Source organism: Miniopterus schreibersii (genome assembly GCF_964146895.1).
Source record: "Miniopterus schreibersii genome assembly, chromosome: 10".
In the NCBI taxonomy this organism is placed as follows: Eukaryota; Metazoa; Chordata; class Mammalia; order Chiroptera; family Miniopteridae; genus Miniopterus; species Miniopterus schreibersii.
Window position 1 is genome coordinate 36,768,266 of NC_138110.1, and position 17,246 is coordinate 36,785,511.

Here is a 17,246-nt window from a genome sequence, read left to right on the forward strand (position 1 = left end):
AAAAGAAACAGAAACTAGAAATGGTTCATTTACACAAGATATTCCCTGTAGTCATGTAAAGGACAAGAAGTATGAATTCTTAAACCTATTTGGCACTTATGACCAGCCACTAGTTTTGTATGTGCTTGGAAAACTGATGAACTGGTTGTTTATTAACCGTATCTACATAATCTGATTAGCAGATTTGTTTCTAAAACTGATGACCATTGCAACTCTGTTTTTAACTTTTTGACGAATCCCCAGACTGTTTTCTACAGTGGCAGAACCAGTCCACATTCCCACCAGTGGTGAATGAGGGTTCCCTTTTCTCCACAACCTATCCAGCACTTGTTGTTATTTGTCTTGTTGATAATAGCCATTCAAACAGGTGTGAGCTGGTTATCTCATTGTAATATTGATTTACATTTCCCTAATAGCTAGTGGATCATATATCATAGAAATGTACACTTGAAACCTGTGTAATCCTATTAACCAATGCCACCCCAATAAATTTAATTAAAAAACCAAACTAATAACTATTACTATGAAAGATAATACTGATTTTTAAAGTACAAATGTGGTCTATTCAGAATGCATAAAGAAAGTGTTTTTTTCATTTTGTAGATAGCAGCATCCTTATCCACAGGGTTGTATTTATTGTAGCTGTCTATCCTGCAGAGTTTGGGGGAAATTTTAGCCATATTTCCCATATCTACTAGCTGGATATCTGCTTTAAATAATTTTATTAGATAAGAAGTGGGGAAGATAAGGAGCTGATATCTCAGTCTTAAATTTCAGGCTCCTGTAACAATTTTAATATGTTGTTATTGATTTTAGAGAGAGAGGAAGGAAGAGGGAGATAGAGATAGAAACATCGATGGGAGAGAACACTGATCAGCTGCCTCCTGCGTGCTCCCTTTTGGGGATGGGCTGCAGCCTAGGCATGTGCCTTGATCGGGAATCAAACCGGTGTCGTCTTGGTTCATGGATTAATGCTCAACCACTAAGCCACACCAGCTGGGCTGGCTATAACAATTTTAGAAATAGAAAAGTACTGTTTTAATGAAAGAGAACTAGCTGTTTATTAATCTGACACCATCTCTTGCTAACATGGTCTCTTTCTTACATCATTAATGTCTTCTTACCTCTTTATTCATTGATTTAAGATCTGCTATTACTATGACAACCTCTCTCTACTGTGATAGCAAATCTAAGAACCAATATCAGGCTTAAAAGTCTCTTGTGCCTCAACATATGCATTGAAATTCAGTCAGGTATTGGGAGTCAGGCATTTCCCGCAAAATGCTAGGTTCTGGTTTCCTAATTTCAGGTATGACTAGAAATATACTATGGATTTCTTGTTTTTACCAGGAGACTTTCTTGCTCTTCTCAAATGGAAACATTTCATGACCATCAAATATTTGTACTTTGAGTAAATAGAGTACTCTGGTTTTATTGTATTTGCATGAAAACAAATATGTGACTAAACTTACTGATTTAAGAAAGATAATTGCCCGGCTGGGCGTGGCTCAGTGGTTGAGCGTTGACCTAGGATCCAGGTGATCGGGGTTCGATTCCTAGTCAGGGCACATGCCCGGGTTGCGGGCTTAATCCCCAGTCGGGGGCATACAGGAGGCAGCCGATCAATGACTCTCTCATCATTGATGTTTCTATCTCTCTCTCTCCCTCTCCTTTCCTCTCTCTGAAATCAATAGATTATTAAAAAAAGAAAAATAATTATTTTCAGTGGGAAGAGAGAGTAAAGAAAGTTAAATATTTTTGGTTTAAGTAGCTAAACACTTTTGTTAGACATCAGGAATCCTAAAGAAGTTCCCATTTTGCCTATACATAGACTTCAGTTATTAAACTTTCTTCTAATAGGAAATACAGAGTTTTAATAATTGAATGTATAGTTAAATAAGTAAAATAATAAGTTGATGTAATTTATTTAAACCTGAAAATTTATTGTTCTCTCTTGGCACATTCCTCTGCAATCAGTGTTTTTAATGGTTTTAGGTTTTGAATGGCTGTGATAGAAACATTTATAAGAATCAAAGCTTTTTAGCTTCTGCTTTATAAAGCATGCTTTATAATGGACACTGGTAGAGTTTATGAAATAGACATATTTGTTTGGCAAGCCTAATTAGTCCCGTGCCATCTTTGAAATTTGAAATCATTCATTTTTATGGGTTAAGTATTAAAGGTGATTGGTACACAGAGTGTAATCTTGGAATCATGTTTCCCATATGCAACTTGTAGCTTATCAAGTCTTCTTTATTTTCTCTTTGAACATATTGTGATAGTAAGTTTGTCAATGCAGAGCATAAAGCACTTTTTTGGTGATTGCAAGTATAAATCTAGAAATTATATGTAAAATCATTCTTTTTGTATAAATCTAGAGTCATACAGCTGTAAATATCATTGATTCCCAAACTATTCTGAAATTGTTTCAGTATTTTAGTCTGAATCTACTTCTCACCTTTTCTTTTACCTCTTGCTTATTCTGGTTAACTTTCTAATGGAGGTATAGATGAATATTCTTAATACGGAATTAACCTGCCTTTCGACTCCTGAATCTCTTTTACTCATTTTGACATGTAAGTTTGTTTTTTTTGAATCCTCACCAGAGGACATTTTTTCCATTACTTTTCAGAGAGAGTAGAAGGGAGAGAGAGTGAGAGAGAAACATCGATTGGTTCCCTCCTGCACGTGCCCCAACTGGGGCTGGGGATTGAGCCTACAAATGAGGTATGTGCCTTTGGCTGGAATTGAACCTGGGACCCTTCAGTCCGTGGGCTGATGCTCCATCCACCGAGTCAAACCGGCCAGGGCAACATATAAATTTTTAATGGCTAATGCATAGCATAATCATTACACTTAATCAAAGCATCTGGTACATAGTGGTATCCTTAAATTATTTCATTCTTCTTATAACTTTTGGAATTTATTTCAAAAAGCATTTGAGAAAGTCAAGATACCAAACTATCCTTTTTAGTTTAGATATAAAAATATAACATCTAGTTCTAAACCCTTTCTAGAGTTTTAGGGAATTATGTTTCTACCTGGGCTCTTGTTTATATTAATTATTTTACAGGTCCTTCACAGGGTGGTCCAGGTCCTCAGTATCCAAACTACCCACAGGGACAAGGTCAGCAGTATGGGGGGTATAGACCAACACAACCTGGACCACCACAGCCACCACAGCAGAGGCCTTATGGATATGACCAGGTAAGGTACTTGGCCAGCTGTGTGATTGCTGCATTGTTTGTGCATTCTTCGTTAGGTTAAAAATTTTACTTGAAGGCTCATTTTCCTTTCTCCTCTTCATAATACATGAGTTGACCAACAAAAACCTATTTACTTTTAACTCTATTTCATAGACTGCTAGCACAATGGATCATAATTACACTAACATGTAAAACATGTTTTATCTCTAGGCTCCAGCATTCGTTCATATTCTCTCATGCTCATTATCTCTTTCTTTTCCCCCACTACACTTCCTTAACAGATCCATGATATCTTTACTTTTTAAATTCATAGTTATTTGTCTCTGTTGCCTCCTTCCATGCACATATCCATTACCTCAAGTCTTAATCTTTCTTCCTTGTTATCTTTTCTGCTACTTTCAAATATGTAGTGGTGTGTCTCATCCTAAGATAACTGTATTCTCTTGAACCTAATGTTTATTTAGGTTCCTTCTTTTCAACAGTAAACCTCTTACACTTTATGCCACAAACTTTTGTGAATTCTCTCATACATACTCTGAATTATGATAGAAATGATTTATTATGCTGGCAGTTTCTTTAGATTGATTTCAGGTTTGCTAATGACTTTCTGGTAAGGATAACGTGGTCTGTTAACCATTTAAGATACCTAAAGTAGGTTATTTTTTTGTAAGTTAGGGTAAGTTAGGGCCAGATGATCGGTTTGAGAAACAACTCATGCAGTGCTAATTAGAAATTGAGGCATGAGCATTTCTTTTACTAACGCTGGTTCAAGCCTACAACCCCTTTGTACTGACACTTCGTATTTAAGTAATAAAGATAAAAGGGACATAAGGGACTTAAACTTAAAGGGTAAGGACAGATGACTTAATATTGGAAAAAGTACACTAGAACTAAAAGGATTATGCAGAGGATTTATTAAATTTTTAAAGCACAATAAGTGTTGGCTAGTGAGTATTTAAGGGCAAGATTCTTGAGCAGATAACATTTAGGCTCATTCTAATCCACAAGTTAACTTTTTAAAAAGTGAAATTCTGGTCATTTATTCCCTCATTCAATGAATGGTTTTATTAATTTTCTATGTGTGCTGGACACTATATTAGGTCTTAGATAAGTAAAAGAGACATGTCCCTATAGCTCATGGAGTAACTGTCTTGATCTTTTTTTAACTTCACAGTTTTTTTCTGTTTTTTTCTTTTAGTATGTTAAAGATGTGGCTCCACTGTTTTCTCACTGACATTATTTCCAAGGAAACATCTGCTGTCTCCTTTATGTTTTTCTCTGGTAGTTAATATTTTTTCCCCTCTAACTGCTTTTAAGATTTTTCCATTGTCAAATTTTGTGACTGAAAACAAATTTCTCTTGAAATTTGTGTTCAACAATTTGATTAAACATGCCTTGAAATAGATTTTTAAAATTTTTTTTGCTTGGCATTTGTATAGCTTCTTGTATTTGTGGCTTTATTGTTTTCAAATTTGGAAAAATTCTGACCCAATATTTTTCCTATCTCTGTCCCTTTACCTCTTTCTCTCCTTTCCAGACTATACTTGTATGTATATTTATCTGCTTAAAGTTGTGCCATAGTTTAATGATTCTCCTTTTTTTAAAAATTTATTTAAATTTTCTTTCTGTTTCATTTTAGGTAGTTTCTGTTGCTATGTCTTGAAGTTCGTTAATCTTGTTCATTGTTCTAAACCGCTTTTAATCCATTCCCAGGTAGTTTTCATCTCAGACATGTTTTTTATCTTTAGAAGTTTGATTTTCTTATCTTTAGAAGTCTTTTTCATATCTTTCATGTCTCTGCCTAAATTCTTGAACATATGAAATACAAGTATTATAACTGTTTTGATATCCTTTCTGTTAATTCTAACATCTGGGTCAGTTTTGATTTTTCCCCCCTCTTTATTATTGGTCATATTTTCCTCATCTTTTGCATGGTAATCTTTGTGTGCATGATAATCTTTGATTGGATACCAGACATTGTAAATATTACTTGGTCGGGTGATGGATATATTTGTATTTTTAGAAATCTTCCTCAGCTTTGTTTTGGAATACAGTTAAGTAATTTAGAAACAGCTCCATCTTTAGTGGATTGTTTTCAAGATTTGTTAGGCAGGACCAGAGTAGTGGTTATTCCTAGGCTAAATATTCCCACTATAAAGGGTAGAACCCTCACCATGCCCTAGAATTAAGAGGTTTTTCACTCTGGGTGATGGGAGTAAATACTATTTCTATTTCTTTGTGAGCACCAGGTATTGCTTCCTCTAATCCTTTTGGCTTTTTCTTCCCTCAGACTTGGGTATTTTCCTTGCATATATTTGCATATAATTACTATGCTGAACAGAATAGCTTCATTGCCCTAAAAATCCTCTGTACTCCCCCTGTTCATTTCTCTTTAATCCCTGGAAACCACTGATCTTTTTACTGTCTCCATATTTTTGCTTTTTTCAAAATGTCATGTACTTGGAGTCATATATTATGTTGCCTTTTCAGATTGGCTTTTCAGTTAATAATATGCATTTGAAGTCTTTTTGTGGTTTGATAATGGATTTCTTTTTAGCGCTGAGTATTATTCCATTGACTAGATATATTGCAGTTCTTTCACTTATTGAAAGACGTCTTTGTTGCTTCCAGGTTTTGGCAATTATGAGTAAAGCTGCTATAAACTTTTGAGTACAGGATTTTGTGTGGGCATAAATTTTCAACTTATTTGGATAAATAGCAAGAAGCACAATTACTGGATTATATGGTAAGAGTATGTTAGTGCTGTGAGAAACTGCCAAACCGTCTTTCACAGTGTCTATACCATTTTGCATTCTTACCAGCAGTAAGTGATAGTTTCTGCCACTCCACATTGTTATCAGCATTTGGTGTTGTCAGTGTTCAGGATTTTAGCCATTCTAATAGTTTTGCAGTCTTATCTCATTTTAATGTGCATTTCCCTACTGATAAATGATGTGGACATCTTTTCATATGCTTATTTGCCATCTTTCTATCTTCTGTGGTGTTGAGGACTTTGGCCCATTTTTCAATTGGGTTCTTTGTTTCCTTATTATTGAATTTTAAGAGCGCTTTATATATTTTGGGTAACAGTCCATTTTCAGATGTGTCTTTTGAAAATACTGTCTTGTCTTTTTGTCTGTCTTCTCATTCTTTTGACATCGTCCTTTGCAGAGTAGAAAATTTTAATTTTAATGAAGTCCAGCTTATCAGTTATTTCTTTCAGTGATCATGCCTTTGGTGTATCCAAAAAGTTATCACCAAACTCAAGGTCATCTAGGTTTTCTCTTATGTTATCTCCTAGGAGCTTTATAGTTTTGTATTTTGCACTTAGGTCTATGATACATTTTGAGTTAATTTTTATTAAAGCTATAAGGTCTGTCTCTAGATTAATTTTTTTGCATGTGGATGTTGTATTCTAGCACCATTTGTTAAAAGGACTATCTGTGTTTTATTATACTACCGTTGTTTTGTTGAAGATCAGTTGATTATTTTTATGTGAGTCTATTATTTTTATGTGGGTCTAGTTCTGTTCCATTGCTCTATTTGTCTGTTCTTTCACCAATACCACTCTCTCTTGATTTGCTGTAGCTTTATAGTAAGTCTTGAAGTCGGATAATGTCAGCCCTTCAACTTTGTTCTTTTCCTTCAATATTGTGTGACTATTCTAGGTCTTCTGTTTTTCCGTATAAACTTCAGAATCATTTTGTCAATATCCACAAAATAACTCGCTGGGATTTGGATTGGAATGTGTTGAAGTTTTAGGTCAAGTTGGGAAGAACTGACATGTTGACAGTATTGATTTTCTTACCCATGAACGTGGAACGTATCTCCGTTTATTTAGTTTTTTATTTCTTTCGTGAGTTTTTTAGGTGTTTTTCATATAGATCTTATACATATTTTGTTAGACTTGTACCTAAGTACTTAATTTTTGTGGTGTGCTAATGTAAATTGTATTGTTTTTCATTTCAAATTCTGCTTGTTCATTGCTGATATGTAGGGAAGTGATTGACTTTTGTATGGTAACCTTCATCCTGTAGCCTTGCTTACTAGTTTTGGGAGGTTTTGGTGATTCTTTGGGGTCTTCCTTGGAGGTGACCATGTAGTCTCTGAACAAAGGTGGCTTCATTTTATTCCCCCCCTCTGTGCCTCATTCCCTTTCCTTACCGCATGTGCTGGGAATTCCAGCCAGTGTTGAAAAGCAGTGATGAGAGGGCACTCCCCTGCCTGGTTCCTGATCTCAGTGGGAAAGATTCCTTAAGTATGATGTCGGTGTTTTGATTTTTTAACACAGCATTTATCGACATGTGACAGTTACTGTGGAGTTAGTTTATTGTCATGCTTTCTTCCCTTACTGTGTTAGTTCTTTAAAGATTATCACCATGTCTGTTTTTATCATTGTTGAGTCTCCATCACTTAGTAGGGCATATCAAGCAGTCAATAAATAAAGTGTAAATAAGTGAATAAATAAGGCCTTTACTTCCTAGATTTGAATGATGATCATAAGAATGGAGAGAGAAGGAAACCCCTGAAAAGTATTGTGACAATAATTTTAAGACTTTTATATGATTAGATGAATGGAAGAGAAATTTAAAGGTTTGTATTGCTCAGGTTTCTATTCTAGGGAATCTTCTCACTCAGCATACTCTCTCTACACAATCTGTTTACTCATATGGTTTTCGTTTGCCATGTTATTGACTCCCACATCTCTTTCTAGTCTGACTCCCTCTTCTGAAAATCAGATGCCTACTGGACATCTTCTCTTGACATCTAACATAACTAAATGCACAGTTTTTCCACTTTCAAATTATTCCTCATTTCTAAGTATTCTCTACCAAAAAGAGATTACTATCACCAAGCTAGAATGCCAAAGTGCCATATTTAATATTTAAGTTTTCCTCCCTCCCCCTCTCTCCATCTAATGACAAAATCTTGTTAATCATTCTTCCTGAAATAACCCATCCACTTCTAACTGCTGCTTTCTCTTAGTTTACCAGGGCTGGGGAACCTTTTTATTCTGCCTAGGGCCATTTGGATATTTAAAACATCATTTTGAAGGTCATACACAATTGTGAACTTAAAAATTAGCCTGCTATATTTGGTCAAACATTTAATTAACTCACCCTTAATGTGATGGCTGGAACTGCTTCTCTTTGGTGAGGGGTTGGCAGGGCAAGACCAAATGATTTGTGGGCTGGACGTTCCCCACCCCTGGTTTAGACAATTAACATCTAGCTTCATCGTGGCAGGATCCTCCACCACTCTCTTTTTACTTCTTTCCCATTTGTTCTTTACACTGTAGTCAGAGGAATTTTATAATTAAAAAAAGAAAAAAGAAAATTGAAGAAACAGGGAAAGAGAAGCTGAGGTTTAGAGAGTTGGAGTGATTTACCTGAGATGATAGAGCTAAGAAGTGGTAGAATTGGTGGCTAATTCTTAGAGACTAGAGCCTCCAGTATCTAGAGCCTTTACTGTACCATGCCGCCTCCAGTAATATCAGTGATTGTTTGAGTAGTTTGCAGAGCATTTTCATATTTTTCTTCTCTTTTCAATCTTCACCTGAGAATGTTTATTGATTATCTTTTTTTTTAGAGAGAGAGGAAGGGGGGAGGAGAGAGAGAGTGAGAGAGACATCGATATGAGTCTCTCGATTGAAAAACATCAATAGATTGCTTCCTGTATGTGCCCCAACTGGGGATCGAATCCAAAACCTAGGTATGTGCCCTGAACGGCTGTGGAACCTTTTGGTGTACGTGGCGTCACTCCAGCCCACAGAGCCACCCAACCAGGGCCATGTTTTTCTTCTTGAATAACTTTTCAAGGCAACAATTACAATTACCCTCATTTGTCACATAAGAAATTTGAGAAAGGAAGGTTAGTAAACTTTCTCAAGGACAAGAAATTGTTAAGTGATAGAGTTATTACTAGAAATTGTTAGCTGGCTCCAAAACTCCTCTACTTTTAACTCTGGAATTTGCTAATGGTAACAAATATACAGTATGCTTTTCTGGGCTTGCCCATGATTTGACTTGGTTCCAGCATTGACTTGGGTAGGTCAAGTTACTTAAATTCCCAGTGCCTCAATTTCTTCTGTGTAAAATGGAGATAATATTTACTGTGTAGTTACAGATGGGCACAAAGCACCTGTTACAGTGTCTAACACATGGTAAAGTCTTAGTTAATTGAGGTATATTAAGAGTTAGCTATTTAGTGTTAGCCCAACTTCTTATTTCTATTACTTCAAGCTTTGTGTTACCAGATAACCTGCTCACGACTGTGTGCTCTCTTTTACCCGCCACTTGCCTAGCAGCCTGTGTCCGTCCCTCTTCATGCCTTTGCTCAGCTCTGTCTTCCGTTGGAATTGATCCGTTTTCTTTTCTTGGCTGTTTAAATTTCATGGTTCTCTTAAGGTTCCCCCGGTCTCTGAAATATTTTTCCTATTATTGTAGCTATGTTAACCTTTTTCTTTCTGAACTTCTGTTCTATAATTGTACTTTAATCAATTATTTATAAGTCTTACTTTCTCTTACAAATTTATTATAGTGATTAGTGTATAATATTTACTCAATAAGTGTTTATAATTGCTTCAGTATAATACAGGGTGAGGCAAAAGTAGGTTTACAGCTCTGAGCACCGAAACAGTTTTTCTTGTATTATTATTTATTAATTCTTGTATTTTCCATATGAACAACTGTAAATCTACTTTTGCCCCACCTTTTATTTGGCATACATTATTGAAGAAGTCATGTGTCAGGCACTTTTCAATACTTGAGGCATAAAGATAGATGAGGCCTACTCTCTCTTCATGTAATTCATAATGTAGTAGATAAATTACAGCTTATATGTAGATAGCATAGCAGTGTTAAACCTCTCTTCTGCTTTCACAATATGTTCAACTCACTTTCATCATTAATACCTCATTTCATACATTTATTAGGGGAGCATTTCTCTCCGACATTGAGACTTGCTTATTTATACTTCTTTATAATTTTAAAAAGCCCCTTTTCATGTCCTCTCTTATTTAAGTGTCCTAACAAATGAGGTAGGATTAATGGAGCCATGACTAGAAAGAATATTGAGATCCAGAGATGGAGTTGTTATAGTCCTACATTATAGATAAAGAAACTGGGTCCCGAAAAATTTTCTTAGACTCAAGTTGAAACATAACAATAGAGTTGGGACTATATTTCTTATTTTAACTTTGTATTATAGGAATCTTCAAACAAATACTAAAAAGGGATGTATCATATGAATTCCTGTGTACCCACCAACCAACTTCAATAATTACCAGTTATCAACATTTTGCCAGTGTTGTTTTCTATACCCCTACACTTTTTTTCCTTTTCAGAGTATCTTAAAGCAAATCCTAGATTTGATATTCTCCCTGCCAGTATTTCAAGATGAGCATTGACTGTAAATTTTGCTGAATATAATTATGTAAAGTACATTAATATTTTTAAATATCTTAATTCTATTTATAATGCAATAATCCATTAGTTATATAGAGGCATTCAACAAATTTTCAAGTATATTTACGTGCATGGAAATGATAACTTTTAGGGTACTGTTTCCCATAGTATGCAGGTATTTTAACTCTAGAATACTTTGATGTAAAGTAGTTAATGTGACTTAGAGGAGGAAATTTAACCAAGGGAAATGATTAGCTGATGATGTTTTTTCCATTGAGTACAGTTTTTGGAAAATAGGTGCTTTCATGAACACTTACTTTAAAAACATCTAAAAATTTTTTGTTAAAATACATATTTTCTAGTATGTTTCTCTTTTATTCTACCTTTTTTCTTCTGTTGTAGAGGAAAAGATGTTCCTTCTCTTCTCTAAAATCTAAACTTAACAGTTGTATATTGCACGTTATTTACCTTTGTTGTAGAATTTTGCTACTTCATCACCTGCTTGACATCTGTACTCTTTTTCTGTCCTGTCAGCCTACAGACTTTCAAGTTTACTTTATTAAATGCAACAAAAACATGTACCAGCTCCCTGTCTGAATATCGTTGGCCTCAGAAAAAGGCCCAAATCTTTAGAAGGTTTTTTTTCCTTTACCTCCCAGATATCTTTCATCCTTGCCACTTATCAAAATATCTTTGATGTTCATAATAGTAATTATAACAAGCTAAACAGTCACAAAGTTGTTACACTAGCGTAAAATTTATATACTAATATAGAGTGTCCCCCAAAATATATATACACACTTCAAAAGCTGATAGCGCAGTTTTGAAAATGAAATATATTTTAATAAACACTGCCTTTATAATTATTCAAAGTGTGTATATGCATTCTTTGAGACACCCTGTATATATCACACTGGAATTTAGAACTAGAACTTCTAACTCATTGTTGCCCAAATCAGTTAAACAAAATTCACCAAACATTAAAATTTCCACTCTGAAATTCATCTGCAACTGAATGCAATATCAGAAGAAATTATATGGGTACTATGTACCTACTGAATATATAACAGTTTTTGTTTGTTATAAATGCAATTGCTTTTAGAGTATCGTAATGTTAAGATTTATTTGTAATTTTCTGTGCCAAACAATTATGATCACATTATTATCTAACTGTATCTTAAAATTTATCTTTTTAGGGACAGTATGGAAATTACCAGCAGTAAAAAAGTACTTACATTCCAATAGCCAGTATCTGTTAGCAGCCATATCGTCACCTCAGCACTGTGGACACCTCCCTGTGAAGAGATCCTTCCATTCCATCTAGTTTTTGGAATAACCTTGTGGCTCAGTGGCTGTTTCATCAGTAAGCAGCCTTTGTGGCTTAGTTGTTTAAACAGCTTTAGTAGCTCAGAAATACTCTTAATTTCACATTTCTACTCTAGATGGCAACATTGGACAGAAAATACGATGTAACCGATTTGCAATGATTTCAGAACTGAGTTTCAAATGGACTGTTACAGACTGAAAGGTGTGAACAGCTTTGTATGTTTATGAAGGTTAAGGGAATTTAATACTTTTCCACAGATTCTTTTTGTAAGGGGAAGAGGGAAATGTACACTTTTTACAGTAGCAATATTTTGTATATTATGTTTATTTCATGTGAAATATGCAAGGCGGTACACTACGAGTTGGACAGAATCAGAAATCCTGTTAATGTGGATTGGAAACATGGTGGATGCTTGATTGTGTTGGTCTCAAAATGGTGTGCTATAAAGATAAAGGTGAGGAAGAAGATCAAGAACATCATGTGTCCACTGTCAAAGTTCTTTAGAGGAAATTCAGACCCCTTTATCTGTTAGATAGTCAAGGGCACTGTGATACAGTTTTGAGTAAAAAGACATTTTTTTAAAGCTTTCCAGTTTTGTGGATTAAAACCTTTTTATAACAATAATTTATAACACAGTTTTTAAATGTGAGGCAATAAGAATTATTTCATGTTGGATCTGAAAAATCTTGGTAACAGTTTCAAGTAAATGAAATGGTAATCCTCTCCTAAAATAGCAATAACTGAAAATGGAAATGTTAATTTTACCTTGTTTGAGTGATCAGGGAAGTTAGTAAGTAATATCAAAGCATTTTATAAATGATATCAAAGAAGAGTCAACATTGGTTCAGTCATTTTATTTTTAACATTAAGAGGTTAATTGGTTTTTATAATAGGATAGTTCAGGAGACTTAAAACCTTTATTTCAGCTTTCTTAACTGGAAATAATACCATTTATAAAGGGACACTTAAGTTTTTCCCTTTTTTATGTTAATATAACACAAAAAGATGTTTAGGAAAATGCTTATTGATGAGGTTAATTATGATCTATATTAAAAGCATAGTGGTTGCATTCTAGATCACTTTGTTCATTAGCATGGCATATTTAATCATTTTTGAGACTGTCCTGTGCCTGATTATTTTAGCTCAATTCAGGGATATTGCATTAGGCAGGAAATCATGCATTAAGTTTAAAACCACAATCATTTAAACATAATCTGAAAACATCTAGCCCAAAGGTAAGTTGCTGTTTTTGTCACAGTTGCCTATGCCCAGGAAACAAGATGTATTCTTTATAATTGAATTGTTTTTTCCCACTTCTAACTGGAAACAAAACAGAGGGCGTGCCATTAATTTGAATGAAGCAAAACTTACTGTTCTCAACATACTGTAATCAAACGAGGGAATTTCAGTGTGTCTCTGTGTATGTGTGAGAGACTGTGTGTGTGTGTTTTAAGGTCAGAATAGGTTTTTCTTCAACTTGGTCAGTAGAAAATGGACATCAAGTTTGAACAAATAAAGCATGGACAGCCTTATTGTGATTGAAATGCTTATAGATTCTGTGCCAATTTTCCACCACTGTGTACTTTGTTGCTATTTAAAACTGTATCAACTTTAACGGAAGAATAAATTATTTGTGATTTTAATTTTCTCATTTGTTTCTTTAAATTAGATCTCTTTGACTCTCTTGTTTTGTCTGGAGACTATGCTGTGGGTATTTTATATGAGTGAGTCCAGTATAAGCAGACTGTATTTGTATTCTAGGACTTGATCAAAATTCTCTTGCTATGCCCAAGTTAATTAGAATTAACTGTTCAGTAATCAGCATGTTGTGTGGGCTGTTTGTTACAGAATTCTTTCTCTGAAAATGAAGTCCATGAGGCTATAATCAAGATGACTGAATTAGATAAATGAGTTGAGGAGACAAAATTGTACTAAACCCAACCTGGTATAGATACGTTATCTCATTTGAAATAAGCTCAACTGACATTAAGAAATAATTTGTCTTGCCAACCTATCTTCTGTTGTCTTATTCTCCTTTTAATGGAAACTAAAATTGCAATTTTAATAAGCAGAATTTCCTCTAGGACTTTCTTCCTGGAGACTAGTGCATTTGCAAGGTTTAATTGTTTTATAACAGTCTTATTTCGTAGAAGTTTTTAATTGGTGGTGACAAAAATTACCTTACTCCTTTGATACCTAGGAAGAAGAGCTTTACCAGTAGCTTTCTACCAAATTTGACATGCCCATATAGACAGTATGTTCTAAAACCGACGTGCTTACTTTATCAAAATGTGTTGTTATTATAATGAGATTATTATAACATCCCATAAAATTCTAGAAGCAAAATATTACTAAGTCAAATGCAGGGTGATTATTGATCAACAGTGAAAAATATTTAACTTTGCTAGTTTAGTTGTTTGAGAATATGTTAGTTTTATTTTGTAGAATTGTGGTGATACATTGTTTTTAGTTTTGGTTTTAATTTTTTAATGGAATTTTCAAACAGACACCTAAGTGGAGAGAATAGTATAATGAACCCATGTACCAGAAATCCGACTTACCTACTTAGGAATTCCTGGGCAATCTTGTGTTGTCTATATACCAACCCACAAATTGAATAATACACTATGTCCTTTAATTATTTCAGTTAGTGTCTTCAAAAGACAAGCACTCTTTTAAAAAACACTTTGGTACTTAAGGACTCCTGTTTCTGAAAATTTGTATTTCAGTGTTAACAGTGAGTTAGGAACCATCTCAGAAATTGTATGAATTAATCACCATCTTTTCTTTCATTTTAAATATTCATGTTAAATAGTTAAGACATTAGCAAAAATAGATTATACAGAAAGTGGACATTCTCCATAATTTCATATCTTATAGATAACAATTATTAAGAGGTTTGATATATTTCTTCCAACTTCATTTTACACACAGAAGTCAACATATATTATTGCTTTGTCTATTAAAACAAGTATGGAATTATACTGTCCATACTGTTTCACAGTTACCTTTTTTTTTAAAGTTAGAAATACCTTGAATGTGCTCTATTTCTGTGTTATTACTAATTTTTTACTACTGCAAAAACATAATTTTCATAAACTACCTGTCTAGGATTTTTAATTTTTATTTGTTTATTTTGGTATGCTTGTTTGGGGTATTTCTCTATGATAAATTTCTGTTATGTTAGGTGTAGGGCTATACACATTTTTAACAGTGTCCCCCTAAAAGATAACATTCTCGCCCACACCATATTATTAGTCTTGTTAATTTTTGCAATTCTAGTAGGCTTTAAAGAATGCTATGTCAGAATTTAATTTGAATTACATCTGATTTATTTGTAAGTTTGAGCATCTTTTCAAATGTTTAATGACACTTGTTTTTTGCCCCGAAATGCATTTTCATGTTCTTTGTCCATTTTTTTTATTGGAATGTTTATTGTCTAAGAGAGAGGGGAAACAATATAAATACATATATACAAAAAAATATGTATATAATTATATATGGTTTTCTCTATTTACACATTAATCCTTTATCTCTTCTATGTATTTCACATCTCTTCAGTCTGTTCATTACTTTTTAACTTTGATTATGATGTATATCATCCTTTTAAAGTTTTAAGATTTTATATAGTCAATTTCATAGCTTGTAGCAACCTCCCTAATTCCATATTTGCTTATATTTTTAAAAAATTTATTGTACATGGTATGATTTAGAGCACTAACTTATTTTTCTATATGGATAGAGTTGTTTCATATCACTTATTGAATAAACCAATGATTTGAGATGTCAGTTATAGTTAATTCATGTTCGATGTTTGCTATTTTAAACACTAGTTGGATTTATTTAAGTAAAACTTCATTTAATTGACGTAAAGTTGGGAGTTTCCCCCCCCCAACAAGGTGTTTTTTATTAGATAAGAGTTATCTGCAAAGGGTATAAACAGTGACTGGCTTTTTAATAGAGAATTATTGAAATGTAATTTTACGTAGAATGAATGACTAGAGCATCTTGGAGAATTTTGTTTGTTGAAGGTTTCATGCCTTTAATTTTTTTGTACCCTACTAATTATATCTGCTCCAAAATATCTGTTTGACTACTACCAAAAAAATTAAGAAATCAATACAAAATCATTTTATTGTTTAAAACTCTTGTTTCAGAGTGTATTACAGATGTCCTCATTTTTCCCCATTGACCCCTTCTCCCCACCCCAGGCAACATACTTTTTATTAATTCAGTAAAGACCTATAAATAGAGTGACTGTGTAATGTATTGCTCAATCTGGGAAACTTGAGAATCAAAAGGGGGGATATATACACACAAACATGTACATACATACACATGCATATATATGTGCATGTGTGTGTTATATACTTGTGTATAGATGTGGCAAAATGTGTATATGTACTGTGTAATTTTATTTTTTTCCTTATAGAAAGCCATAGTTTAAGAACTTATATAAGTGAGTGATGCATTTATATTTGCGAAGGCTGTAATCTTTTACTGTAATAACATACTGAGGGGTTTCTTGTGAAATAGTACATTAAAGATAATTATTTGAAGTTAAAATAGGTGGATGAAACAAACCTGAATATTCTGAGGGTTTCATTATTTTTTATCTGTTAGGGAATACTGATTACTCCCCAATATTATTCTCTTTTTAAAATAATCCCCAAGTTTTGGGTGGGCACATGGCTAACTACCTAGTGACTACTTTTATAGCCTCTTTTGCTGTAAAATGTGTGGTCATGTAACTAAGTTCAGCCAGTGAGATGTGAGCTGAAGTGATGTGTAGCCTCTAGATCGCATCCTTAAAAGTGTGCTCCATTTTCTGCTTTTCATTTACCAAGGGTTGCAACATAACATACTGGTGGTGAGCTTTCGCCTTATAGACTTAGAAAAATACTCTAGAGAATGGCAGTGCAGCTAGATAGAACCAAAGCCCCCTGAATGGCCTCCTGAAGCCCACTCTTCCACTGCCTATCGGGCTTGGACTTTGACAAGAAAAATAGCACTTCCATCTTCCCTGTCATAGCAGGAAAGCCTGTACTCTAATGCTAGCGTCATGTAGTGGAGGGCCAGTTCAGACTACCCTGTGACATATTTTGTATGGAGTCATAGTTTTTAGGAATGAATTACAAGTTAGTGTACTGCGTGTGTAACGTACTTCATAATCATTCAGTTCCTATTCCTCACTAATGAGGTAGGACAAAATTCTTTATGTTTCCTTTAAGAACATCCTCTGATTTAAATCACCTGAATGAGTTGGATGCTGTATTTTAGTAACAGTAGATTTAATTCATTTAAAAT

At 33.9% G+C, this 17,246-nt stretch overlaps 1 protein-coding gene across 3 annotated transcripts in view; it reads left to right on the top strand.

Moving 5' to 3' along the window:
- SS18 (SS18 subunit of BAF chromatin remodeling complex) overlaps window positions 1-13,582 on the top strand; it is a 49,489-nt gene extending 35,907 nt beyond the window's left edge. For all 3 annotated transcript variants that reach the window (XM_081148547.1, XM_081148549.1, XM_081148548.1), the window contains 2 exons: window positions 3,074-3,207; window positions 11,809-13,582. In XM_081148547.1, coding sequence (XP_081004673.1) covers window positions 3,074-3,207; window positions 11,809-11,835 — 161 coding nt within the window. In that variant the 3' untranslated portion in view covers window positions 11,836-13,582. The remainder of the gene's footprint in view (window positions 1-3,073; window positions 3,208-11,808) is intronic.
- The last annotated feature ends 3,664 nt before the right edge of the window (window positions 13,583-17,246 follow it).